Source organism: Tachysurus fulvidraco, chromosome 5 (assembly GCF_022655615.1).
Source record: "Tachysurus fulvidraco isolate hzauxx_2018 chromosome 5, HZAU_PFXX_2.0, whole genome shotgun sequence".
Lineage (NCBI taxonomy): Eukaryota > Metazoa > Chordata > Actinopteri > Siluriformes > Bagridae > Tachysurus > Tachysurus fulvidraco.
Genome location: NC_062522.1, coordinates 20,095,852 through 20,122,766, shown reverse-complemented (window position 1 = coordinate 20,122,766; position 26,915 = coordinate 20,095,852). Strand labels below are relative to the sequence as shown.

The 26,915-nt window shown below is 39.8% G+C and overlaps 1 protein-coding gene across 9 annotated transcripts in view; it reads right to left on the bottom strand.

The window, feature by feature from the left end:
- Window positions 1–1,870: 1,870 nt before the first annotated feature.
- The window catches only part of tox2 (TOX high mobility group box family member 2), a 113,368-nt gene continuing 88,323 nt past the window's right edge, over window positions 1,871–26,915 (bottom strand). For 7 of the 9 annotated variants that reach the window (XM_047813562.1, XM_047813563.1, XM_047813564.1 and 4 more), the window contains 6 exons: window positions 17,706–17,939; window positions 13,294–13,524; window positions 8,309–8,389; window positions 5,567–5,956; window positions 4,910–5,046; window positions 1,871–3,880 (listed from right to left, as the gene is read on the bottom strand). In XM_047813562.1, the coding sequence (XP_047669518.1) occupies window positions 3,838–3,880; window positions 4,910–5,046; window positions 5,567–5,956; window positions 8,309–8,389; window positions 13,294–13,524; window positions 17,706–17,939 (1,116 nt within the window). In that variant the 3' untranslated portion in view covers window positions 1,871–3,837. The remainder of the gene's footprint in view (window positions 3,881–4,909; window positions 5,047–5,566; window positions 5,957–8,308; window positions 8,390–13,293; window positions 13,525–17,705; window positions 17,940–26,915) is intronic. The other 2 variants (XM_047813569.1, XM_047813570.1) reach the window with 1 other exon arrangement.

Below are 26,915 nucleotides of genomic sequence, written 5' to 3'. Positions count from 1 at the left end.
GCAGGTTCGGACCTAATTTAGAACCTCAGGTCTTCTTCTGTTTTCCACCCCAAAGCACCGGCTCTGACCCAGGAAAGTGGTTCTTCAACGTAGCAACAAAACGTCTCTGTCTACACGTATAGAACCGCGCTTGCGTCAGGAGCTGTGGGCGGGGCCTTACTGTTCCCCGCTACATTTGGACTCTCCCTGTAGCGCCTTAAGTATTCCTCATGTTTAATACCACCTTTGTACTTCTCATCCCTCCACCAGCGTCATATGAATCTACATTATCAGCCCACATGATAGTTAACGGTAGTCTACCATCTGCTAATGCTTACTACCTCTCTTCCTAACTTTTTTCTTGTTACAGAATGATAATTAACGTATTACCTTCTCGTCACAACCACCCTCTCTCTCCGCTCCCGACACTCTCCTCCGCCACCCACTCCTCTCTTCTCCAATATACTCCCCATCGCAATCGAGCTCAATCGATCTCTCTCTACTCTCGAAGCACTCTCTCTCTCTCCCTCTCCCTGACTGGCCTATTGTTGAAGAGAAGAATTAAAAAAAATTTAAGCACAGGATCAGTACTTTGCCTTAGACCTGCAGATGAGTTAGATACAGTATATGGCTAAGTTAGATTAAATTGTTGATGTGGAAACTATAGCCCATACGTTACATGACCACATCAAAGAATGAAAAACAAAATGGCCAGACGGGAGAGCAAAAAAAAAAAAAAAACCCACACTATAGATCCATCTCCTGTCAAAGAGAGTTAAGTGCACGTTGTACCACAAAGTTCAGCTGCTGCACAAGTGGAAAGTTCCTGTGTACCGAGTAACTAACTGTCTCTTTACTTTAGATTTAGATTGGTTCATATGACCAGATCTCTTATGTACGCTATTTTTACATTTACACTTTCTGAGGGTGGGTTTAAAATGGTTGGTTTGTTGGTACAAAATCATGCAGCACTGTTTGCTATTAAAGACAGCAGGCTCATTCATGTAATACAAGCACAGTAAAATGTGGGTGTATTCGCAGGTAAACATTAGAGATAAGCTCGAGGTCTTTCATGACATCTAACAATCTCACACACACACACACACACACACACACACACACACACACACACACACACACACACACACACACACACACATACACACACACACACCTCTCCCTGAAAGCAGAAATGTTCACCAAGAAGCTTATTAAATCTATTGTGTCAATGTGCAGCATATGTAGCAAACCGCTACAGAAACATAGTATATGTGTAAGTCTATATGAAAGGAGCCACAAACACAAATGGCTTCAGAACACAACAAGCATTTCTGCCTTCCAAACACCCCCCCCCCCCCCCCCATTATCTTGTGTTTCATTAAGAATGTATGACTGCGATTTCCACATAATGTGTGTCATAGCACGAAATGGTGCTTCAGGTTTCCAATTGCTCAATAATGATCTATTTGCCAATTCAATACTAGCAGAGGTGCCTGGTGCAGTATGAATAAAACATATAATGGCGTTTGGGGAAGTGGGGTGCTCAGCAATCCTACAGTATAGGTTTAATTTTGCTATAGTGTTGCCTAGAAAAAGCACAGCTACTTATAGAACGTCAACATTGTGTGTCTAAGTCCAGTCTCTATACATCTGTAACGTACCGGGCTTTAATCAGACTGTATATGCTGTAAGGCTTTATGAGTTTTTTTCCTTTTTTTTTTCAGACTTCAACAAACACCCTCCAGAAAATAATTCATATTTAGTATTAACTCCGATTTATTTGAGGTGCAAAGATATTTGAATCTCTCTGTGTGTGTGTTTGCTTGTGTTTGTAATTGCGTTATGATGTTTTGTATGAGATGTGAAAGAAAGCAAGAAAGAAAGACAATGATTTCACCTTTAACATTTTTTTTTATTACGGACAAATGAAACCAAAAAGGTATAGTGACACAAAATTACCTGGCTGCAAGGAAAGAAGAGGCCAGTATCAAAAAGTAAAAAACGAACAAACAAAAAGCAATCTTCATCAAACCAAAAATGCAAAAAAGAAAAAAAAAAAAAGACAAATGAAATGTAGTTATATGCAAAAAAAATGATCTCATTTTGTTCATAAATAGATAGGAAACCTGTTAAACAATTAAATAACCGATGGGCAACTTAGAAAAAGAGAGATAAGTTGGTAACAATTTAAAATAATTATAATTACTGGCTTTACAAATAAAATAACTACAATTGGCAGGTTTGTACACAAATTAAAATGTCTTAAATTTATTATTATTTTTTTTTTACCAAACTAAAATATTATGCTACAGTGAAAGAAAGAAAAGCTTGACTAAATGATCAAACATATTTTTTTTCTCACAAAACATAAGGATGAGATCAACACAATATAACACCTAGCAAAGCTACTAGAAAACTATAGACCCACTGTTGTTTGAAACGTGTGCTGAATTATCTCACATTGAGCATGGTTTAGTTCACCTCTAAACATTGCACTGGTATGGATTCATCACTCAGACCAGGCAAAAAGAACGACTCTTAATTGCCTTTAAATGAAGGCCTTTGTTTTAATAGGGCTCAGTTCCTGTAAAAGCTGTCCCCGTTTCCATCCAGCTGACATGTACAACCTGAGATAACAAACAAAGCCAATCAAATCCCGAACGAATGTTGCTTCTTAAAACAAGCCTGTTTGGAAAAGTAAAAAGGGTCCGGGTTTTCTGCTAAATGACACGGTTGGAGCTGCAGTTTTTAATTTTTTCTTTTTTGCGGGTTCCAAATGGAGACGTGGGTCATAACGTTTGTAACGGTTTTGAACCATCAATCTTTAGTTGACAATCAACCAGTGAGCACAGATTTAATGCAAGATTGTGTTTGTGTGAAACACTCCTCTAATATATGCACAGGCTGATCAATTTTTCAACACACGTGCGCGCACACACACACACACACACACCCCCACCACACACACCCACCCACACATACATACATACTGGTAACTCATTTGCTCGCATCCCAGCACACGCTCACAGGATACTATTTAAAATACAAATTAATGAATTATAAGTCATATTAAAGAAGAAAAAATATCTGAACTTCATTTTTTCCAATTTGATCCCAAAAAAGTGATATTTACAATCACACTGTGACAGTTTATTAAAGACCTATTAAGGTCTTTAAAATTACAAAAACAAACAAACAAACAAACAAACAAAAAAAAAACAAGTCATTGTTAAATGTATTCATCTATTCACCTGTTTCTTTTTTTCTTTTCTGACCTCACTAATATCTTTTTAAAATTCACAGAGCATCAGATGGACCTACAGTAAGATGTTGGTCTTTAATGACTTCATCATAAGAGTATTTCTCTACAGTACAGGACCTGTTATTGATTAAAATAAAATAAAAAAACAAACAAACAAAAAAAACAAGCAAGCAAGAAATAAATTAAAAAAACAAAACAAAACAAGGGCATGAGAAAGTAATCAAGAAGAGGAAAGCTTTCCTCTATTTTAATTAAAGCTTGTTTGCCCTGTGGGCCTGTTTTATGGTAGTTTGTTTATTTTTTCCTTTAATATATCTATGTTTTTTTTTTTTTTTTTTTTATTCAGAGAAAGTAAGAGTGCTCTGGAAGGTCTCCAGTGGGAGGCCTGTACATTTTAAGTGCTTGGCAAAAAAATGAGAGGATCACTAGTAGTCTTCAGAACACGCGTACACATCCTTCTAAAAACAAATGAAAATGACACTGAGTAAAAACAGAAGGTGGCGGGGGAAAGGGTAGAGAGGTGTAGGGTACTCCCTGGTGTTGATTCATCACTTTTTTTTGTCACACATCGTCTTTTTGTTTCTTCTCCATTCACTTCAAGTGAGGTAGAGTGGCTTATCCCTGCCTATCATGCTGCCACTGCAAAATAAAAGAAATAACCGACATAATTATCTGAAAACATTCGTAGTTCTTACACAAAGTAAATAATCATCCAGCAAAAAAAACAAAAAACTTTATATCCATATTTAATGCTGTCCAAACTGCTCCAGATGTGAACATATAAAATGTGCCTCTTCTGGCTTCAGGCTCTCACATCAGTCTGGACTTTCTGGGTTTCTCAGTCATTCATTTAAACACAGTTCACATCCAGGCTTTAGAGCACATTGGAACAGAAAAAAGGCCACAGACGAGGCTGCAATGCCAATCTGATGTCTGCTGCTGCGGCTCTATCGCATTAAGGCACAGGTGTAGCAGATATATATATATCGATACTGCAATATATTAGCTGCAATGCTGAATAAGCACAGTGTGGATTTTAGCTCAGTTGCTTTAATCTGTCCAGTTCTTGCATACCAAAGTTACTGGAATCCCTGAACCGCAAACTTAATAAAAGGTTGAAGTGTTATGTTATTATTTTGACAGACGCACGCCATTATTTTTAACGTAATGCTTTTCAGACATAATAACTCGTTCTTTTGAGGAGGTCTGGGGGAACAAAGGCGTTCAGTGGGGTTGAGGTCAGGGGTTTGATCAGGATACTTAAGTTCTTCTACTTCAACTTCATGGCAAATCTTGTCTTTCCATTTACACAACAACATACTGTCCATTATATTAATAAAGTATCCTGATCAGCACCATCAGACATAAATCGTGTATTATTGAGAGCAACAGGTGAAGTAGTTGCCAGCATGCCATCTAGGTATGAATGGACAATCTCTGAAAATTCTGTGCTGCTTATATGTATTAAATAGACAGATAGTCCAGCACTGAAAAGGAGGATGCACCCTATAGATATTAAGCAGCCATACTGGATTAGGGTTAGGAAGGGAAGACAAACACACACACACACACACACACACACACACACACACACACACACACACACACACACACACACACACACACACACACACACACACACACACACACACACACACACACACACACCTGCAGTGGTTTCCTCCACACTCCCGATTGCAGTACTCACTGTCCCAGTCAGGGTTCTGTCCCACTGGGTTTGGAGCTCCAGGAGACTGAGAGCCTCCCACAGTCTTCTGATATTCTGACTGTAAGTGAGAGAAGCCCTGAAAAGAGAGACAGCGAGAGACATCCTCATTAGCTATTACCTTTAAAGGACTTAAAAAAATATTTTTTTTTTCTCATCAAGTTCTCCAAAGTGATGAGCAATTTAGAAACACAAAAGCAGAGAAAATGCAGCTACAGTTTGACATTCAATTGTTTGCAGTAACCTCCTCTCTGGGCCAATGTTTTTTTTTCCTTTAGCGGTTTTGCAGAAACGTGCTAAGCACAGAGAGACAGTTTCTAAAATCAGGCAGTTTCACTCGGATTCACACGTTGCAGGTCTCTGCTGATTCAGATGACACCTCGCTACACACCTTCGTCTCACAAAACAACAACACAGCAACCGAGCACGCCTCTGCCCCGAGTCAAAAACATCACACCTCATTACAGCATGCTGTAATCACATACCACTGGAGAGCTGGATTTCATTTCACTCTAGCTAGTATGAGGTGCTGCTTGAGGTTGCGTTGTGAGCTGCTTTGGTTTGAAAAGTTAATATAAAGGATTTTTCCAAGAACTGACCTGCTGGCCTGGGGCCGGGGAGTGGAGTGAGGCCTGGAGGCCCATCTGGTGAGAGATGATTGGCTGCGACTGGACCTGCTGCATGCGGATTGGCTGATTGAGGAGCGAACCCTGGTGCAGGGATAGCTGCTGGTGGAGAGGGGGGCTGATTTGGAATGAAGCCGGAGGGGAGGCACTAAGTGCGGGCAGCATGGCCGAGCGGGGCAGCGCGTGCCGGGGAGCTCCGGACGCCGCATAACTCTGTAGGTCAGATAGAGGGAAGGGACTTGGGCCCAAATAAGGAGAGGAAGGCTGAGGGGGCACACTGTACAGCGGGGGGTTAGGGGGCATCATGTGGGATGAGGGCTGGCTCGACTGGGCACTTTTACTCTCCACTGGGTCATTGTAGGTCTGAGAGAAAGAGAGAGAAAATAAATATAAAAAATAAAATCAGATTAAAACAGGAATAAAAGAAGGACACATTTAATATTTTAAAGGCAGAAGATATGGCACAATTTCTTTTAAAGACATGAAAAATAGACAGTGCAAAGAGACAGAATCAAATGTGATAATGCATGCAGTCATAATAATGTTCTAACAGGAATAGACAAAATGGCATAAGCATGCAGAGAATAAAGCCACTGATGAGATGAACCAGATGTTGATAAGCTGATAAGAACTATAACAGAGAACTATACAGGCACAGCAAATGTGTGTCCCAAATCACTGGCATTTATTGTTTAAATATTGTCAGCGTTTATACTGCATGATGAAAAGCTGGTACTTTCATTAGCTGTCACAGTAACTGGCATGATCTATGAGCACGGCTCTCGGATATATAGAACGGTGCGACAGACGTGATCGATATGAAAATACTAGCTGGAGGAACAAAGTGATGCATTTGCAAAAAAAAAAAAAAAACAATAAAAAAAAACAAAAACATGTACAAACAGAAATAGGGAGACTATGCGAGAGCAGCTGAGTGTGTGTTCGTGCGTGTATGTTTGACAGAAGTCACCTGCTTCTAGAAATTTCCAAACAAATCCATCTTAAAATTAAACAACGGCACTTGGAAGTGCTCCAGGAAGTCATTTTTATAATATCGCTCCACCATGCCGTCACTTTAAAACCCCAGGTTTACACAAACCTCAGATGGATGGATATATGGACAGAGGATACATTTCATTTCATTCGTCTAAGAACCTTATGTGTCACGAAACAGATTTTGCAAACAAGATTTTTTTTTGACAAACTGTCTCACCGAATTCATAGACATTCCTTTTTTCACATATTTACAAGCAAGCTGAAAGACCATGCAGCAATTGGAGTTTTCACAGCTAGCTGATGTGTCTGGAAGAAATGCTAATATCTCATTTGACATTTGTATTATGCCTGAAGAGGGAGGAGGGCCTCCTTTAAAATGGCTGCTTTCACTTGGCTCTCATAATCACCCAACATACATTTATCGAGACAAAACCCTCACAATAACGTATTAACGTACAAAATGCCGCCAGGTGCATACCCATTCCAAGAGCTGCATAAAAGCTAGCTTCTTCAGCTTGCGCACAATCATGTCTCTCTTTCAGTTCAGTTCAAGTGCGCTCTCTACAACCTCTCTGAAGAGATATATGAAAAATAACATCCTTTAAGAACAACAGTGATTTTCTCTACATAAATATATGTTTCGAGCATTGAAGACTTTGAATGTGCTGTGAATTTGGTGGTTATTTCATTTTTGTTTCCACCCCGTGTTTTTTCTCCATACTTTCTTTCTTTTCAGAGCCTGCTAGTTCACTGATGCATCAATCAAAGTGTCTGCGAGAAACAGATTTTGACGAAATATTTAATTATGTGAGATGAAGGACGAGAAAGGCGTTTAATAGGAGCTGCCGAGGGAGGAGGCTTGATGAATACACCATTCATAGCTTAATCAAGCCTCTTGTTTTGGGCCAAAGAGCTCAGAGAGAGAGAGAGAGAGAGAGAAGTATAGAAAATGAGAGAGAGAGAGAGAGAGAGAGAGAGAGAGAGAGAGAGAGAGAGAGAGAGAGAGAGAGAGAGAGAGAGAGAGAGAGAGAGAGAGAGAGAGAGATCTGCAGAGGGAGTGAGGGCGAAGGTGTTTTACATGAAAATGCAATTTGCGTTTTTGAAAAGGAAAACAATGGCTGTGAAATTAGGGGTATGAAAATGGTGTGTTTTATTATGTAGATGAAAATATGCAATAAAACGATCCGTTGCACAGTTCGGAACTATCCTGAGATGAAACACTTTCAGAAATTAGAAATCAGCTATCGATCTATGGGTTATGCATAGTTCTGCCATTATGAAATTGAGCGATAGATCAGGTCATGAAATCTAATGGATGAGCTAAAATAAAAAAAAAACTTCTCCCACAACCTTAATGTATAATGTATATTATTATTATAGAGAGAAGCATATTGCATCCTAATGTAAGCTAATGCTGGATTATTTTCCAAACGCACACACACACACACACACACACACACACACACACACACACACACACACACACACACACACACACACACACACACTAAAGGGATTGTTTGGGGTCTAATTTTGCATGGTGGTGCAGATACACAAACCCACACACACACACACAAACACACACACACACACACTCCCTTGACAGCCCCTCCCAAAGGATTCTCTTGAATTTCTCCATCTAAAGTATAATATGGCTCATCCCCCCATCACCAGTGACCCGTACATATCAAAGACATGACCCCCTCCTCCGGTGGTTACCTTGGAAACCAGGCTGGCTCGGTACGCTGCCAGGGCCTTCAGGTACTCCTTCTTTGCTGCTTCTGTTTTTCTCTTATACCCCTGAGAGAGAGAGAGAGAGAGAGAGAGAGAGAGAGAGAGAGAGAGAGAGAGAGAGAGAGAGAGAGAGAGAGAGGTTAGACATACAGAGGTTAGCACATGCACAGAGCAAGTCTTCAGCCATGTGACCTGAGCCAGGGCCATGGTCAGGGTCATGTCAACCACATTAAATGCAGTGTCAAACATATTTATAATATTTAACCCCGCACATAAATAAATAAATAAATAAATAAATAAATAAATAAATAAGACAGATTAACTATTTTCTCTCTTTTTGTCTGGGATTATTATATGAAACTTCATCACATGAGTGTAATTTCATCCACTGTGTCACCAACCCCCTAAAAAAAAAAAAAAAAAAAAAAGGTCCAAGACAATGCAAAAGGAAATCGGTTTCAGCATTTCTGCTGGAGAGTCCATTAAGGAGGCACATCGTTCTATCAGAGTGGGTGTCACATCAAAGGAACAGCACAAAGAGAGAAAAAGAGAGAGAGAGAAAGAGAAGAAAAGGCAGCAGGGTTTAACAGGGAAGGCAATCTATAGCAAAGGAATGAAGCCAGAGAAATAGTGAGATTGGAATGTAGGCTAATGTAATGGCATGTCAATCATTTTGCCTGTTGGCACAAAAAGGAAAAAAAAATTTTTTTTTTTTGCTATGAAATTGAGAAGGACAACAGCATGACTTTAAATGATGAGAAAAAATGCGAACAAAAGTTATTGAAAAAGTGATGCTATGTTATATTGAGGGCAGCAGCAAAAGCGGCATGGTGGTTTAATTGATGAGAAAAACAGCATTAAAGTGATGAGAGTGGCAACACCGTTTAAACTGATGAGGGGAAAAAAATGTGGTGCTGTTTCTCTCCAGGGAGCTTGTTACAGCGTGCAAGTAAAAGAAAAAAGAGAGCAACATGATTTAAACATTTACATATGGCTAGGTATGGCTGCTATACTGTAGATAGAATTACCATTAAGCTTTAATGTCATGCACACTGCTACAGGGAAATGCACACAAACGCACGACGAGACACAAACACACGAGATGTAAACACACCCAAACAGACGCCAGTGTTGAACTTCAACCTCGCTACAGAACACTGCACACACACACACACACACACACACACACACACACACACACACACACACACACACACACACACACACACACACACACACACACACATTGGGGCCAGTGTTCACAATAATAGCTATCACACACACACACACACACACACACACACACACACACACACACACACACACACACACACACACACACACACACACACACACACACACAACATCTGTCTAATCTGATTATGGAAAAGAATCAGAAAGCTGAAAGTAGCGGACAGCAACTGCTGAGGTTAAGTTAAAGGCCATCCAATTACTGACTTCTTTTATCCGCTTCATACTAGCGTCCTGAAACTGAAGCAAAAAACAGCAAACAAATGGCGTAGCAACCTCTGCGCTAACGAGATTATTAGTCGTTAAGCGTTGATAACGCCGGCTAGAAGTTTGAGTCCCTGTGTTGCTGACAGTTAAATACCGAACGAGGTTGTATGGCTTTTGTAATAATGAACTCTCGAGGAGCTCCCGGCAGCTCGGGTTTCAAATTAATTTAACCCGAGCTAATGAGTGGCTCTAACGACAGCGACTCTTAAATAAATTAACACGCCTAAGGATTTCTAATTATTCCAAAGTGAGCGGATTCATTAGCAATTGAAGCCGTCACAGAGAGAGAGAGAGAGAGAGAGAGAGAGAGAGAGAGAGAGAGAGGTCTCAATGAATTAGAACTAACGAATGGGGGCCTGCTGCTGGCGTGAACGAGCACCATGTTGCCTTCTTAATCCCGACATGGCAGGTGGCCCCCCAGCAGAATTAGCTGGTAATTGTATCTTAATGAAATGTTCTTGTTTGATAACCGGTTAATTATGGAAGACAATAACTTGCGGAACCTCCTGACATGAGGAAAGGGGCGTATACCCTCGGGGGGTGGGGGGTTTGGGGTAGACAGAATGAGAAAATTAAAGAGACAGAAGGCTTGATTTGTGCCGCCACTACTTAGGGTTAGTGTAGAGCACTGGAGAGCTCTGTTTCAGGGGATGCCACTGAGGAAAGACGGGGATCTCTCGCCGTAACCCCCTCCTCCTTTCTCATAACCTCACTAATCTCATAACCTCGGCCGTGCCGCTAGGGTAAACTTGATGACAGACTATTCTGCGTCGTTAGCCGCCACTGTAGTACGCGTACACCTTCTCAAAAACACAGAGAGTTAATGAGGCAGCGTTTAACGCTCAAAGCACTGAATCCCATGGGAATTAATAGCAAATGAAAATGGCCGGGTTGTTAAACTTCTGTAAGATAGCAAAGAAAAAAAAAAGATAGCAAACATCTTAAACCATGAGTGGTAAGGCTCAAGGACAACATGTCAAGCACCAAAACAAAAACAAGCTTCTATTTGAACATCTTGACACTGTGCTCCATAAACACTACATTTTTACTTTATATGCTTCACAGATGCTGCATGCTTCATATTTACAGTCTAACGATGCTGCAACTCTGATTCACATTTAATTGCTTCTGTACACAGTATAAACAGGGGCCTGCTTTATACAGTAGCTTCCTTATAGGTCATCATGTTTCCATGTCATTGATTCCTCATTGATGTAAGAGACAGGTCAGGGTTAACACTAAACAAAGCAACTGTACTGCATCGGAGATGACGTCAATCAACTCTCTGTTAATGGGCCTCTCAGAGAGGCATTGCTCAGCTCTTCACTAGTGCGTTCCTGGAGGATGCGGATAATGAGGATAGAAACGTACAGACCGCATGAACTACACAATGTTTCCCTCCCTGATGATATCCAGCTGAAGATTATTTCAGAAACAGATGTTGGTTATCAAATATATTGCAAGTATAAAATATAAGTAGTGTTCCAGAAAGGTGTGCGAAAGATATCTTCGTAAGACTTCTGGAAAGGCAATACAAAAACCGAAATATTTCAGATACAAAAACATAGCAAATAAATACAAGATTTTGTAGAAAAGTTGAAAAAAAAAACCCCCAGCAAAACTTTATTACTACTACTACTATTACTTCTGCTACTAATAATAATATATTGTGTTACTATGGCAGATATATTGAAAACAAATTTTTTAAATTTTTTATTTATCTTCTTATTTTTATTGGGCACTGTAGATGATTGGCAGTAGGTGATGATGTCATCAGAAGGTGACCTGGCCTCAGTTTAATCATTCTGGAGATCAGATCACGGATGACCTCAGCAGTTCCACTGATATCAAACAGATGTGTTCAGAAAAGTTTTAAATTGAAGTCAAGGACAAAGGGAACGAAAGAAAAAAATTGAAATCCCCTATTCTGATGAAAAGTATATATTGTAATGATTTTTAGGGAAAAAAAACATTAGGCTCAGCAGGCCAAGGACAACTCCACCACTTTCCCGGCAACTGTGTGAAATCATGACATTAAAAAATTGTGATGACATTTAAAAAAAAAAAGACAAAAAAAAAAGGGGGATAAAATCAAACACACACACACACACACACACACACACACACACACACACACACACACACACACACACACACACACACACACAGATATGTGTGTGTGTATATATATATATATATATATATATATATATATATATATATATATATATATATATATATATATATATATAAATGTCATGGGAGACAAAGGGTTAAGAAGCACAAACAATAACATTTCGGAGAGCAGATGTCCTTGAGGGAGAAAAAGAAGGGCGCTGGGCGATGGCTAATCTCGTATTCTCAGCATGATCAAATCACCAGGCAACAGATATAAATAAAAGGGCCCAGGAAATGAGGAATTCACATTCAAGGGTGTCAGCAGCAAAATGAAGATTCATGGTGAAGAGGGGAGAAGGGAAGGAGGCAAAAATTAACTGCACATAAAAGGACACAGCAGCTCTCAGAGAAGAGGAAGAAGAAGAAAAAGAAAGAAAGAGAGAGAGAGAGAGAGAGAGAGAGAGAGAGAGAGAGAGAGAGAGAGAGAGAAATATCACATGGCAGTGGGGTGAGTGGTCTGTACTCTGTCATGGAGACAGGTGCTTTTATTTGACATGCAATAGCAGGCCTTTGTTATGGAGGATATTCTAAAAATACTGTGGCCCTTCTCTCTCTCTGTCTCACACACACATCATCACTCTGGTTCATGTGCAGCTCATTACTGACGAACACACACACACACACACACACACACACACACACACACACACACACACACACACACACACACACACACACACACACACACACACACACACACACACACACAGTTTGTCTTAGTGAGGACCATCTTCTGACATAATAATTAATGCGGCTAATTAACAATATGCTACAACTAAATCTAGCAATAACCAGACGCTCAGTAACCAGCACGAATCATTTTGGCTACTTTGTTGTTGTTTTATTTAAATAAAAGCTGCATATTTTGTTTTAAAAAATAAATCCTTGTGAGGACCAGCTAAATGTTCCCACAAGGTCAAAACTGTTAGATATTATTATACTTGAGGGACATATAAAGCACACACACATTAAGGCTGATTCATTGTAAATCAACTTCCAGTACTACCATTTAAACTTTATCTTAATCACCATCAGCATTTGTACGGTCAAACATTAAACAAAACAAACACATTTGCAAGTAAGAATTGTTCTGTTATGGCATGCTTCATTTAGTCCACACAACATCTGTCCTTTAGCTAGAAACATGTTTTCCAACTTGGGAGAAAAACCTTTTTATAAAAGGTCAAGACCCTTTTTTGAACCAACTGGTGACCTGATATTAAGGTGGCCAAAAATCATCTAAGTCTCTTAGAAATGACAGCAAAGCCCCTCACCTGTTTCTGCTCCTCTCCCAAACTGTCCCACATAGAAGCCACAATCTTTGAGACATCTCCAAACGTCGCGTTGGGGTTCTGCCCCTTAATGGCCGCCTGAGTGTCCCGGAAGAAGAGGGCATAGGCTGAGACGGGCTTCTGAGGCTCGTTGGGATCCTTCTTCTTCTTCTTTTTCTGAGGTTTGGGTTTGGGCTTCATCATGTCTGAAGAGGGCCTTTTCTCCCCGGTGATCTTGGGGAACAAGAGAAACAGTGTAAGGATGTGCACACACACACACACACACACACACACACACACACACACACACACACACACACACACACACACACACACACACACATATACAATGGAAATTAAAAATCTAGCCTCAAATTAAGATCAGCTGATTCTGTAGGATTTACTTTACATCTTCTTGGTTTCATCTGACTGCCTGAGCCATGGTCCTCACAGTGCTTACAGAGCATGTACAGTATCTCACTTGTTGAAAGCCATCGATCAGGAGAGGGGTATAAAGGATTTCCAAAATATTAGATATACCGAGGAACACTGTCAACACTGTGACCATCAGCATCAACAAAGAGAGAAACTGGAGCAGAGTAAAATCACCAAGAACAGGACGTCCCACCAAAGGTTATAACAGAACAAGACAAAAACATACCAAGAGACCTACAGCTACATTAAAGGAAGAAATGCATGAAAATCTGACAAGAACTGATTACTGTGCATGTGACTGCAATCTCCTGTTATTCACATGTCTGGGCTAAGGGCTAAGGTGACTAGACAGAAGCTCTTTCTCACAAAAAAACCCCAAAAAACATCACCCCATACCACATGGCACAATGCTTCACGCTCTGACGAGACCAATTCCAAATGATTTCATCATTATCCATTGCAAAGGGGATGTGGTTAAGGTGTTGGAATACCAGTTGGAAGGTTGCGATTTCGAACCCCAAATCCACCAAGCTGCCACAGCGGGGCCCTTGAGCAAGGCCCTTAACTCTTAATTGCTCAGTTGTATGAAAAATGAATCTCTCTGGATAAGAGAGTCTGCCAATTGCTGTAAATGTAATGGTTTACTAAATCCATTATTACAAAAGGAGTGTTTGCTGCACCAATCACCATGGGAACACCACACCACACCACAGTACATCATAAATACAAATCTGTGTCGTGACCTGAAGCAGGCTGTGCACACGAGATCCCCTTACGATTTGATGGATCTATCAGTGTTTTTTGCAAGAAACAGTGCTGTTATAAAATCCAAAGGTAGCATGAGTTTAGGGGTGTGTATACTTATGCAAAGTTGTTGTAACTTTTTTATTCTTCCTTTAAAAAATGTTTCTAATTGTTTTCCACTTTATCTTTTATACACTGAAAATTCACATTGAGGATAGAAAAAGTTCTGACATGGTTTATCCTGGTTGATTTTTTTTCTCTCTCTTTGATATCAAAAGGGTGTGTAGCAAACTCCGTAGCAGGTCTCATTTTAATCCACCTTATCAAATAGGCAGGTGTTGTGCAATTCACTCTGCTACATGCAACATCTGAAACTAATTTCCACTGCATTGTTCTTGCTGTACCACATAATGGATGAAAGATGAAGAAAGAGTTATGAGAGTCAGACAATAAACAACATTTATCATTCTTACAGTGTTCATTATAAAGAAAATTCACCCAAGTCTATTTAAAACACAAACTCAATCTCCTCTGCATAGATTTGGGATTTTTTTTTATTATTATTTTATGAAAGATCTACCACCTTGCAGGAAAAAAAGAAACAGAGAAACAAAGCTAATGGAGGTCAGGGAAATGAAAAAGGGAAAGAATAAAGAAGAAGAATGGTATTTCGGTTGACAGACCTTCGGTTAAAAAGCTTCAAATGAACAGAAAGCGATTTTCAGTTTGTCATGGTGTAATCAGGATTATGATGTACTTCTGATTTTTCACAGGCTATTTCTATCGAGCTCAAGACAAAGAAAATAAGAGCATGGAAATAAAGATCGTCTCGTCCTAGTTTCGTACCTGCTTCCGAAAGCGATAATGAGGTTCTAGTTAAGCTGGTGTTTGACTATGCAAACGTGAGATGTCTTTTATCTGCAAACATTATGAAATAAAAATGGGATCCACTGGAACCCAGAGAGTGCTTTCACTCAGCCACTGTCTGAGTAATCTGCTCTGACAGGTTATAGACAATGTCTGTCTGTCTATCTGTCTCTCTCTTACACACACACACACGCACACGCACACACACGCACACACACACACACACACACACACACACACACACACACACACACACACACACACACACAGTTAAAAGCCCTGGAAAAAGAGATCTGAAATATTCAGGGCAAAATTGATTTCTCTACCATAGGCCAGGCTGAGCAGGCATTGTTAATGTCCCATTTGAATCAGTGCTACATGGCTTCATCTCACGTCTGATGCACGCTGATATTTGTTTCTTCTGCCGAAGCAGTTGCACATTAAAGAAAAAAAAAAAAACAATTTCATTATTCAAACGAGTGAAAGCGCAGAGAGAGAGAGAGAGAGAGAGAGAGAGAGAGATGCAATGACATGTTTCAGTCGAAGTGGAGAATACAAACCAATGAGTGAAAGAGGTTTCTGGGGCAGCGGTTGATTTTAGGGTGGCTTAAGAACTACACAGTCCTCGTTATACTCATCAGCGCGACTACAGGATTAATTCAGGTGGAGTAGCATAAAACTCTGATTGATCGGAAAAGCTGAATTTTCTATTCATTTCTTTTTTTCTTTCTTTTTTTTTGCAAAGCCTTACATTGTGTTAGCTGTTAAATTAGAACTAGAGGGAATGGAGCTGAAAGGAAGGGCTGGACCCATTCTGTGGATAAATCTGGTGGAAATTAGCATGAAATACCAACATCATCGCTTATAGGACACAAGTAGAAATAAGAGTGTTGGCAACACTGGTACTGAAAGTAATTATTTCTGTTGGCACAGAGTTTATAGCTAAAATACAAATACACATTTGCATGGCAAAAAAGACTATATGTACACACACACACACACACACACACACACACACACACACACACACACACACACACACACACACACACACACACACACACACACACACACAAGTGGGTGGTGAAATACAGAGAAATATATTGTTTACAATTTGAATGTGTGTACAATGTACAATAACATCACTTATGGAATGCAGAAGCTTGTATGTTCTCAGATAGATTATATGGATATGAACAATATGGTTATAAACACACGCAACCTTCAGATAAATATGCAAAAGTAAAGCCCCCCGATTGTTTTGATAGAAGTGAGGCATGTGTGCTGAGAAAGAAGCCAGAACAGCAGCCAACAAACACCTTATTACAGATGGACCTTTGCTCATTAAAATCTGTGATCCTTTACAGACACATATCCGAGCATGGGTGCTACACACACACATGCACATACACACACAAACAACAACAACAAAAATAATTAAAAAAATAAAGCCCTTTGGCTTAAAACAAAACAAAATAAATAAAAAAATACTTCATGCATTAACATGAAGTAAGGTATTCATGTGAGTGTGTGTGTTTAGGGTGGATTCACTACAACTATACCTTCCAGTAAATAACATGCGATTAGCAGACAATATAGCTGCATTGTTATTGTTGTCAGAGATTCTTTGCCAATGAAACAATACAGCTGCTTTCAAATGATAGAGAACATTAAGGATGTGAAAAGTTCCACAGGCTGCAATACACCTACAATCCACCAACTTTTTATTAGGGAGAGTCAAATGGTCTAAAACAATGTAATTTAAGCATTGTGCGAGTTAATTCACCCTTTTTATTCTGGGCTCAAATTAAGCACGACGCATCACGATAATGAGGGACTTCTAGCAGACAGTGCATTAAATTAAATTCCAACTGACACTTTCAATAAAGAAAGAGACTGACGGACAAGCAGGAGTAATCGGATTTCTAGGACAATAAAAATAGAGAGGACAGAGAGAGAGAGAGAGAGAGAGAGAGAGAGAGAGAGAGAGAGAGAGAGAGAGAGAGAGAGAGAGAGAGAGAGAGACCAAAAAAAAAAAAACAGCCAGCATGCTTTGGCAAAGAAAAGAACAAAAGGCAGTTGTATGTGAGGCTGAATTGCTGTAATTTGTAAACAATCTAAAAGAGGCCTCTTGCAGTAAAAGCATTTGTCAATCACAATTATTTGCACACAAACTACACAGAAACAACAAGCCTAATCCTTTACAAAACAGAAAAAAATCACCTAAAGTTATGAACAGCTGCTTAAACAACAATCCTCTAACACATACAGTAAGTCTGTACATCCTGCCTCTGCTAAATCCTATTCCTCAACCCTATAAGGCAACTGTCACTTCAAAGAGAAACAGCGTTCCACCTTCCTTCCTGTACCTTTGCGTGGTAATCTGCTTCCTCTTCCTGGGTGGAGTTCGAAGGGGAGGGCGTGGCTGACTGACTTCCCACGGACGAAGGGGAAGCGTAGGTAAAGGAGCCTCGGCCAATCCGAGAGCTGAGCTGGGACAGAGCGCTCATGGGATGGGGCAGTATCGAAGTAGGAGTGTTTAGCTTGGGGGCATGGTGGGCACGGGGGTAGTGCCCGCTGTCTGACCCGGCCAGAGCCTGCATCTAAAGGCAAGAGAAGAAACCACACTTTACTAAGAGCTAATCAGCCAGATCTTAACTCACCCTGAGGCTTTTTTTTAAACCTAACTACAGGCATGCCTGTAATCCAACAATGACCATTTCTCCTCACTGGTGGGAAAACGATGATGATGATTCTTCACTTGGCAAAGAGGCCTAGCTAAAAAGCTATGCTCCTGGCACTATCCAGGATTCTGTAGTACAAGCTAACATGCACTCCACACCACTTCTCAATACGAGATGATATCAGTATCTGAGTGAAAGTCAAGAGTGCTCACTTTCTCAAGGGCTGGCTTGGAAAGGATGAGGATGTGAGCAAAACCAATACTGTGTGTGTGTTTGCTCAAAGTCCTCATAAAACAAAAAAAAAAAATAAAATAAAATAAATCAGTGATGTCCTTATTATCAAATGAGTCCTCAAAAACCATAAAAGGATGCAGACGTGTTAAGTTGCAAGGTAACATTTACCACGGGATGTACTGTTCAACATTTTGAATTTATGTTGTAGCAGAAATTCTACTTTCACACTGACTGATCTGATAAATCAAACACAGAGATCGCATAGATAAATGGCAAGTTTACAGTAAGTCATTTACCACACATGTTTTCGACTTGACTGTCAAAGGTACCGCTATACCATCAAAGCTCATCTTAAGATGATCTGACAGCAACCGCAAAAGAAAAGCTTTGTCTAATAACAATTGAGTTTTATATACACATGCACGTTCACAGAAACAGGTCATGAGCTAGTACCCTTAGAACTCCTTGACAAAACTACAAACGAGAGCAACAGTTATTGGCAGCATAAAAGACAAGTATCTGTTTCATCGGACATTTTTTAGCACTTTAATTCTGCCTCCTCAGCTCATCTGGGCATGTAAGAATCTGTCGATTCTACTGTCGACAGCACATTCATTCATTTACGCATTTGTTTTATTCATTTACACATAAATAGGAATAGTTAGTGTGGCACCAAGCCCAGACCCCCCCCCCCCCCCCAAAAAAAAAAAAAAATTGATGAACTAGCATTTATTAGCGGTATGTAACATTCATGTGCTGAATAATACATTAGATAGAAACTTAAAATGATCAATGAAGTTCGAAGGCTCAAGACTCTGGAGTGCGTACACACTAGTTAGAGGTGCTGTGATCTTTGTCGGGGCCTGTAATCATGTTAATTGGCCACAGCAGAGTCTCCGCTAAGAGCAACACAGATACCGGGCGGGCCGTGCCGGTGGTATGCGGTCGTTCTGCTTTGCTGTATTTACAGGACATTAGATGTTTCCTCGCTGCTGATAACAAAGAGGAAAACCTGAACAAAAGCAGTGCTTTTTGCATTTCAAATTTGCTCATGACCCCCCCCACCCCCTTTCTATCTTCCTCCACCCTCACCTCCTCTGAGGCTGAACACAACCTGAAATCATATTTCAAAACCACCATCACTTCAAATTTCAAACACGACGAAATAGCTTCTGCATTGGAGAAGGGAATGGGGGGGGGGGGGTGTGAGAAGTAGAGGGGGAAAGGCGAAAGGGGGGGGTTGGTTGGTTGAGAGAATGAGAGAGAAAATCAATTCATTTTCCATCTTCAGTGGAGTTGCTCTTTAAGAACTTCCACAAACCAAGAAGCATTGAAAAACCAATTAATCAAACACGAATGGCCTATCATAGCTACTGCAAGCCTATTTCCATAGCAACAGCCTCAGGCTAGAAGCAGCAGCCGTGCTCTTTAATCTGGGCACACTAGAGCTTTTTTCTAAACAACAGAAGAAGACAAGAGAGCAGGACAGTAAAGAACAACGCTCACCTAACACCAACTCAGCGCTCCTGCTCTGACCCATGACTGTAGCCTGTTCTCTCTCTCTCTCTCTCTCTCTCTCTCTCTCTCTCTCTCTTTGGCATGAGGACAAAAGGTATGTTCAGTTCTCCATTGTCAACAAGCAAAATCCCCCCCTCCCCCCTAAAAAATCTGAATAATTTATGGTATTTGTTTCAAAACTGGCATAGAAGCACCATGATTTAAATTCTGAATATCATTTCAATGGCATTGACTAGAATTACAGCTCCCATTGCCTGCTGGATGGACTGCAGGAAGTGCAACACACATGCAAAAAAAAAAAAAAGAAGGCTTTCACCACTAATATCCATGATACTATTAGTACTATTCTAGATACTATCTTCTCTTTATTTTATCAGGAAAAGATTTGACAATTAAATATCTAAAATCAAGGATTGCTTTGCATACATGGTTGCATTTAATCAATAAAATACACAGATCATTAAATATTGTGACTAATCAGGGATTCAGATTATATTGATTTGTGTAAAAAAAAAAAACCCTGAAAAAGCCTGACAGCATTATTTCACTGTCCTCGGAACAAGCACATTTATCCGTTATTTCTTCTCATATTACAAAGCCATCACTTCGATATTTCATATTAAATAAGCAATTTCGAAGCAGGCGAATTGGTAAACAAAGCTGTGTTTCACGACAATGTGCACAAGCCTTTTGTTTAGTGTCTCATTTGCTTTCAATTCATTTTCAGTCATGAATGTAGCCAGAAAAAATAACAAAACAAAACAAAACAAAAAAACAGTAAGAGAGAAATAAAGGCACACTCTGCCAGAACAACATCTCTCTTAACTAGCAATTTTCAGTCCATGTGATCATTACACAAACATTATTTGGAAGAGCGGCTGCTGCTTCCCATACGTTTAGCATAGGTATATGTCAAATATTTGTGTTCGTTGCTGTCTGCCGTTCTGACAGACACAGGGCGGGGGAGGGGCGGTGCGGGCTAGGTTCTGGCGTTTTGTAGCAAATAAAAGACAGATTGAGAAAGTGTATGAGAGAAAATGGGGGAGAAAGAATGAAAGAGTGAAGTGACTGACCGAGACATGAACACACTCAAAGAGAGACTGTCGGAGAAAGCAAACGGTGTAGAGAGAGTGAAAAAGAGAGACTGTTGTCTCTAACAGTTATGATAGAAATAGTGACAGACAGTGAGAGAGAGAGAGAGAGAGAGAGAGAGAGAGAGAGAGAGAGAGAGAGAGAGAGAGAGAGACTGAGAGAGACTGCTATCTCTAACAGTCATCAGTTGGGCTATATAAAGCAGGTTGGGCACGGCTGTACAAACATTATGAAAGAGTCTTACAAAGGTTAGCGGTTGCCATAGGTACTGTATGCTAATTACTAAATGGTATCCTCCACTGTGGGGGTGGTGGGGGATCGCTGTAACTTCCTTTATTTGGCCATTACTGTCTTTGAGCTCAAGACAAACGGCTCTGCTCCCCTCTGCATTCTAATATAAGAGGTCAACAGCGGTGCTATTATCCAGATATACACATATGACAAGCCCAGATCCATAAATATATATTTATTCAAGGTTTCACTGGCCAAAGAGATAAATGTAGAACAGGCATTTTAAATTACCTCTGTCATGTGACAGGAGACACCTTCAGCTTCACACACACACACACACACACACACACACACACACACACACACACACACACACACACACACACACACACACACACACACACACACACACACACACACACACACACAGACCCATGTGGCATATTGTTGTTTTAATGGACCTGATGTTCAAAAACATTGGAAAGTTCTCTGATTCATTTCCTGTTTCTCTCCCGCAACGAGAGCTCTTTGTGGTCCTGCCGTGTGCATTGCAATGAAATAGGACCAAAACAACAAGTGCACTTTCAATTGTTTGTAGTGTTTTTGTGTGTGTTTTGTGTGTTTATTTATGTCTGAGACTGACAACTGAAAGCTTATCAAAGTGTTATTGCTCCAGTGATCCGATGACCCACGTTCTCTCACATGCACCATGACTGTCTTGTTTGTCCACTCGACTAACATAACTGGCCAATTCCCAGCTGCTCACCCTGGGCTCACGCTAGCAGGATAAAGCACACAATAGTGAAGAAAAAGCCCCACACATAAACCTAATATCTTGATCAGCAGAGTTTTTCCTCCGTAGAGAATTCAAAGGCTTACTTGAATTGTGTGCCACCTCTCAGTATCAGCATAGCAACACACCGGGTTTGCACTTATAAACAGTAACGATTGCTGATTTGTGATGTGGCACCATTTCATTACCATCACAATGCACCCGGAAAGGTGGTGCTGAAGGACAATTTCAAGCTTGTGCTCTGAGATGGGTCAGCATCAAACAGGGAAATTTGTCTTGTGCATCATCTAATCAGTAGAACATTTAAAATCATAGCAGTTTCTGTTGAGAATCCTGACCGGTTCTGTCATCGTTAAAGAATTCAGAAGACAAAAACATGGCAAATCAACATTTATATTAATGCCATCTTCATTTGTGCAACACATAGGTGACCTTTGGCTTAAACTTCTTTCATTGGCAAGAGGTCTGCATTACCCATAATGCCATTTGGCTACGAGTTTTAATCCTTCAGTCTCCCTATTTATACTCAAAAACAATTCTTCAAATCTTCAAACAATTACAGCAATCTACACCAGTATCATGCCTCATCTCATAGTTTGCTAACTAGCCGAGTCGAGTTTCGTGACTGTGCGTATGTGATAGAGTTGAACTGCATTCTGAAACTTATATGACAATAAACATTATCGAAAAACACTGACTGAAAAAAGAAGCTCTTGCTCTTTTCTTTTTTGGTGCTAAACGTACTTATGTTTTCTCTTATTAAATGCTATTATAACTGCACTTGGAATGACATGACAGAAATATGTAACTAGTAATAAAGTAATAGTAGAACAGAAATGCTGGAGTAACTAACAAATTAGCGCTAGAATAACTAGAGATCACAAATATTATTATACACTTTCTATTTCTTTAACCTTTTTTTTAGCAGGACACTGAACTCAACTTATTAGACACTTTGAATCGGTACAAACTAATTATTTTATTGCCGCATGTCTGTTATAAAATTAGTCAGGACGCTGTTGGCTTTTGTTTTTTACCTTACACAGAATTTTAGTGGTAGAAGATTTAGATGCTTATGAAGAAGCACCTGGGGCATTTCAGAGAGTAGAAATGGATTTGATATCACCATTTACTTTGAAGATATAAACATTTGGTTGAAACTTTTCTATGAATATATTGCCCCTGGTAAGCTAGGTAAAAACAGAAATACTTAAAGCCCTGAGTGTTTACTTTCATATGAGCCATTAAGCACCACTGTGGAGTGTGACATGACAAAGAAATTCAATACTGAACAAAAGCAGAGCCAAACAGAAACAAATTACATTTTCCGGCCTCTGGTAAAAAGAGTTTAGGTTTTGTGTCAGTGGCCCAAATGTTTTGAGTTCAAATTCTAGTATGCCAAAGGTACCCTAATGTTTTTTTATGTCCCTTGTAAGTGTCTGACGATTGAGAGCTTGTGATGTTTGGGAATATTGCCTCTCCTGTATTAGCCTGACTGCTACGGTTTGACCTTCAATTAGTGTAGACTTGCTGTCAGGAGAGAGTTGACTGCACATATATCCTTTGGTCTTGAACCAACTGTTACACATTAGGGCAATTAAGGCCCCTTAAACTTGCCTCTTTACATATATTCAAAAAAGAAATACATTATTACAACACAAACCTGTCTGAAACAGGCTGAAATTCCAGCAATCTGTTCAAGTACAGGATTAAGCCACTAATATGTTCACTACATATGGAAAAAGGGATTTATGGTAATTAAACAATTTATCAGCAGCAGGAATATTTTGTAGATTGACTCATGACACCTTTGGATGGTTGAGTGAACTCACCAAGACTAATAGCCAAGGGGAGATGTGGTGTATCTTGGCATATTGGCAGCTCTATTGTCCTTCCCTTTCTCTAGCTCTCATCCATCCCCCTTTCTCTCTCCCTCGCTCTCTCTAGTCTCTCTTTCTCTCTCTGATTGGAGACATCTTGTTGGGAGTGATGGCTCACTCGGCCCAGGTTCACAGTTGCTATTGTAAAATCACAGAGCGTTTAATTGAAACAAATGACTATAATAATAGAACATTATCCCGGCAGGCTCACGGCCATGGCAGCTTTAATTAGCCAAGCGCCAGAGACTGATCCTTCACAAACGCTGTAAACAGAGCGAAAGAGCACGATAGAGGGAGGGAGAAAACAGAGGGAGACTCGCCGTGCTTTGCCCTCCCCACAACTCCCCATTCACCCTGAGGGCAGAACATGAAAACCCACCACTGCTCCTCACTTCCTCTGTCTCTGTCTCTCTGGCTGGGTGCAGATGCTGGAGGGTCATTTATAACCCTGCTAGGAGCACTAATAAGTTAGTGGATTTATAAATCACACACTGGTTTAATCAGTAAGCATGGCGGACCTGCTTTTTACACTGTTATATCAGTGTAATATGGCAAGATTCTGTAACACACATACACACACACACTCGCAAACAGCAAAGGGTTTTCTACTGAACATCACTTAACAAATTAAGTAACATTAGAGCGTTCTGCAATAACAAAAGTCTGGGGCAGGTGAGTAGGACTAATTCAGCTGTGTCCAGTTTTATCAGAGAAAAACCAACAGGCTTTTACTAAAGTCCAACTCTTGATTCCACAGGCAATATTAACCTGTCCCATTACCAAAAAGGACTTAATCAGCTGTTTATATCTGTCCTAAACACTAAACAGAGTTTCCTCTGTTTGTTGCAGATCAACAGAATTGTGATCACTAACTTTTACACCACAGGAATCAAGCTCCACCTGTTTTTGTTTCTGACACAAAAGAAAATGAAGAACGGTTTTCTTTTGCATGACTGACAAAGTTTTACTTCTATGACCGTATCTCCTTTTCTGCTCCCATATAAACAAATAAACAGACTAAAAACACTGAGATATAATCGACAAGACTATAACCACCATCATTATGTCTTTAGTACTAAAACTTATTGGATTTAACCGTGAAGTGCATAGACATGGCTTAAATCTCTAGCATGGCTTTTTTTTCCTTCTCCAAATTAAATATGAACAATGCTCACAGAAAGCCTATAAAACACTAGATAAACATGCATATTCTGGCTATGACAGTTCCTCAAGCTCAGTAACAGCATAACATAGACCAACAGTTTGTAATTGGTCTCAGTTTGAGATCAATCTTCAGCTTCTACAGTTATAACAACTTTGATTTCTACCTGCTCTAAACAACAGAGCTTCCTGAAATATGACAAAGTATTAGCTTAAATTAAACTACTGTGACCTTGACCAGCAATTACCAAGGATGCTGTAAATGTACAGCTCAGTACAACATGCTCATGCCACACGTATCCAACCACTGGCTCCAGCCTGTATGGAAACAAAAACGTAGAGTGCCTTTAATCTCTTATTCATATCTATCTACGTATCTACGTATCTATCTATCTATCTATCTATCTATCTATCTATCTATCTATCTATCTATCTATCTATCTATCTATCTATCTATCTATCTATCTATCTGTCTTTCTGTCTGTCTGTCTTTTAGATGTTACGTATACATCTAAAAGTATACATATACATACTGAATAATGCATTCACATTTGTTTACATTCCCATTACATACATAGAAGCTGCAGTATTATAAGAAATCTATAGTAAGCAAGCTTTTATAATTCACCTGACCAATTTTTTTTATCCCATGGGAGTTGGGGATGGGGGTGGACATTGGCTTGGTGATTAACATGCTTGTCTCACACGTACAGAGTTGGGGTTCGAGTTTGCACGTTCTTGCTGAGCCCCGTTTCCTCCCGGTAGACCAGTCTTCTCCCCTAGTCTAAAGACTGTAGGCTGTAGGCTTACTGGCATCACCAAATGGTCTGCTGGGTGTGAGTGTGTGTGATTATGCCCTGTGATACACTGGCATCCTGTCCAGGATGTACCCTGCCCTGTGCTCTGAGTCTCCTGGGATAGACTCCAGGTTCCCTGTGACCAATGGCTGAATGGACGGAGGCATGGATAATAAAAGGACAAGACCACAGCTACTGATTTAACAAAGCAGGTTTAATCAGTGTAAGCTGATTAAAAAAATACTACTTTTTCATCTTTATATTAAATATCAAACATTTCTTTCAACCATATAGAGTCATTAATCCCAGAAGTATTGGCACCTGATCCCAAAAAAAAAAAGAAAAGAGAATTACTCACCCTTGCAATTACTGATATTTAATGAGCATGTTGTGCACACTATTTTATTTATTTCCTTTTTTTTTTTTTGCAAAACAAAAATTTGAGTAGTGCATTTTTACCCTTCAAGACACTAATGTCAAAAGGCTCGGCTGAATGTGCAGTGTTAGTTCTGCTGTAGTCCTTCAGCCTCGTGTTCTAACAGCCCTGTTTTAGACTTTAAAAGTGTCAAGATATCTGATCTAAAAAAAATAAAACAAAAAATTCTCAATGTTAGAAAAGACAGAAAAGACTGCTTATCTTGCTTGATCAGCTATATACACTGTGTCTGTTAATGAATTACAATATGGGGGAAGCATGAATTGACATGTTCCTGTTTACCTGTAGATAGTAAGCGAAAGTTAATGAGAAACAGGAAATATCTGATAGTTAACTGAAAAAAAACCCCAACATTTTATATAAATAAATAAATAATATATATATATATATATATATATATATATATATATATATATATATATATATATATATATATGGAAGAATAGAAGAAATGTTCTCCAAACGCCAGCATGTTTTTATGTTCGACTGTTCAGTTAAAAGGGCACACGGATTTCTCTTTCCTTTTTTCTTCTTCTCCCACCACTAGAGGCATTATATAGGGGTTGGGAGCAGAGCTTGACATGACAGCTCTGAAATGGCTTTGGAAGAAAAGAGGCAGCGCACTCCATACATGATCCAGACTGTAAGACAGAACATTTCTTCTGCATCTAATGAGAAGTGGAGCCTGGCGCCAAAACACACACACACACGCGCGCACACACACACACACACACACACACACACACACACACA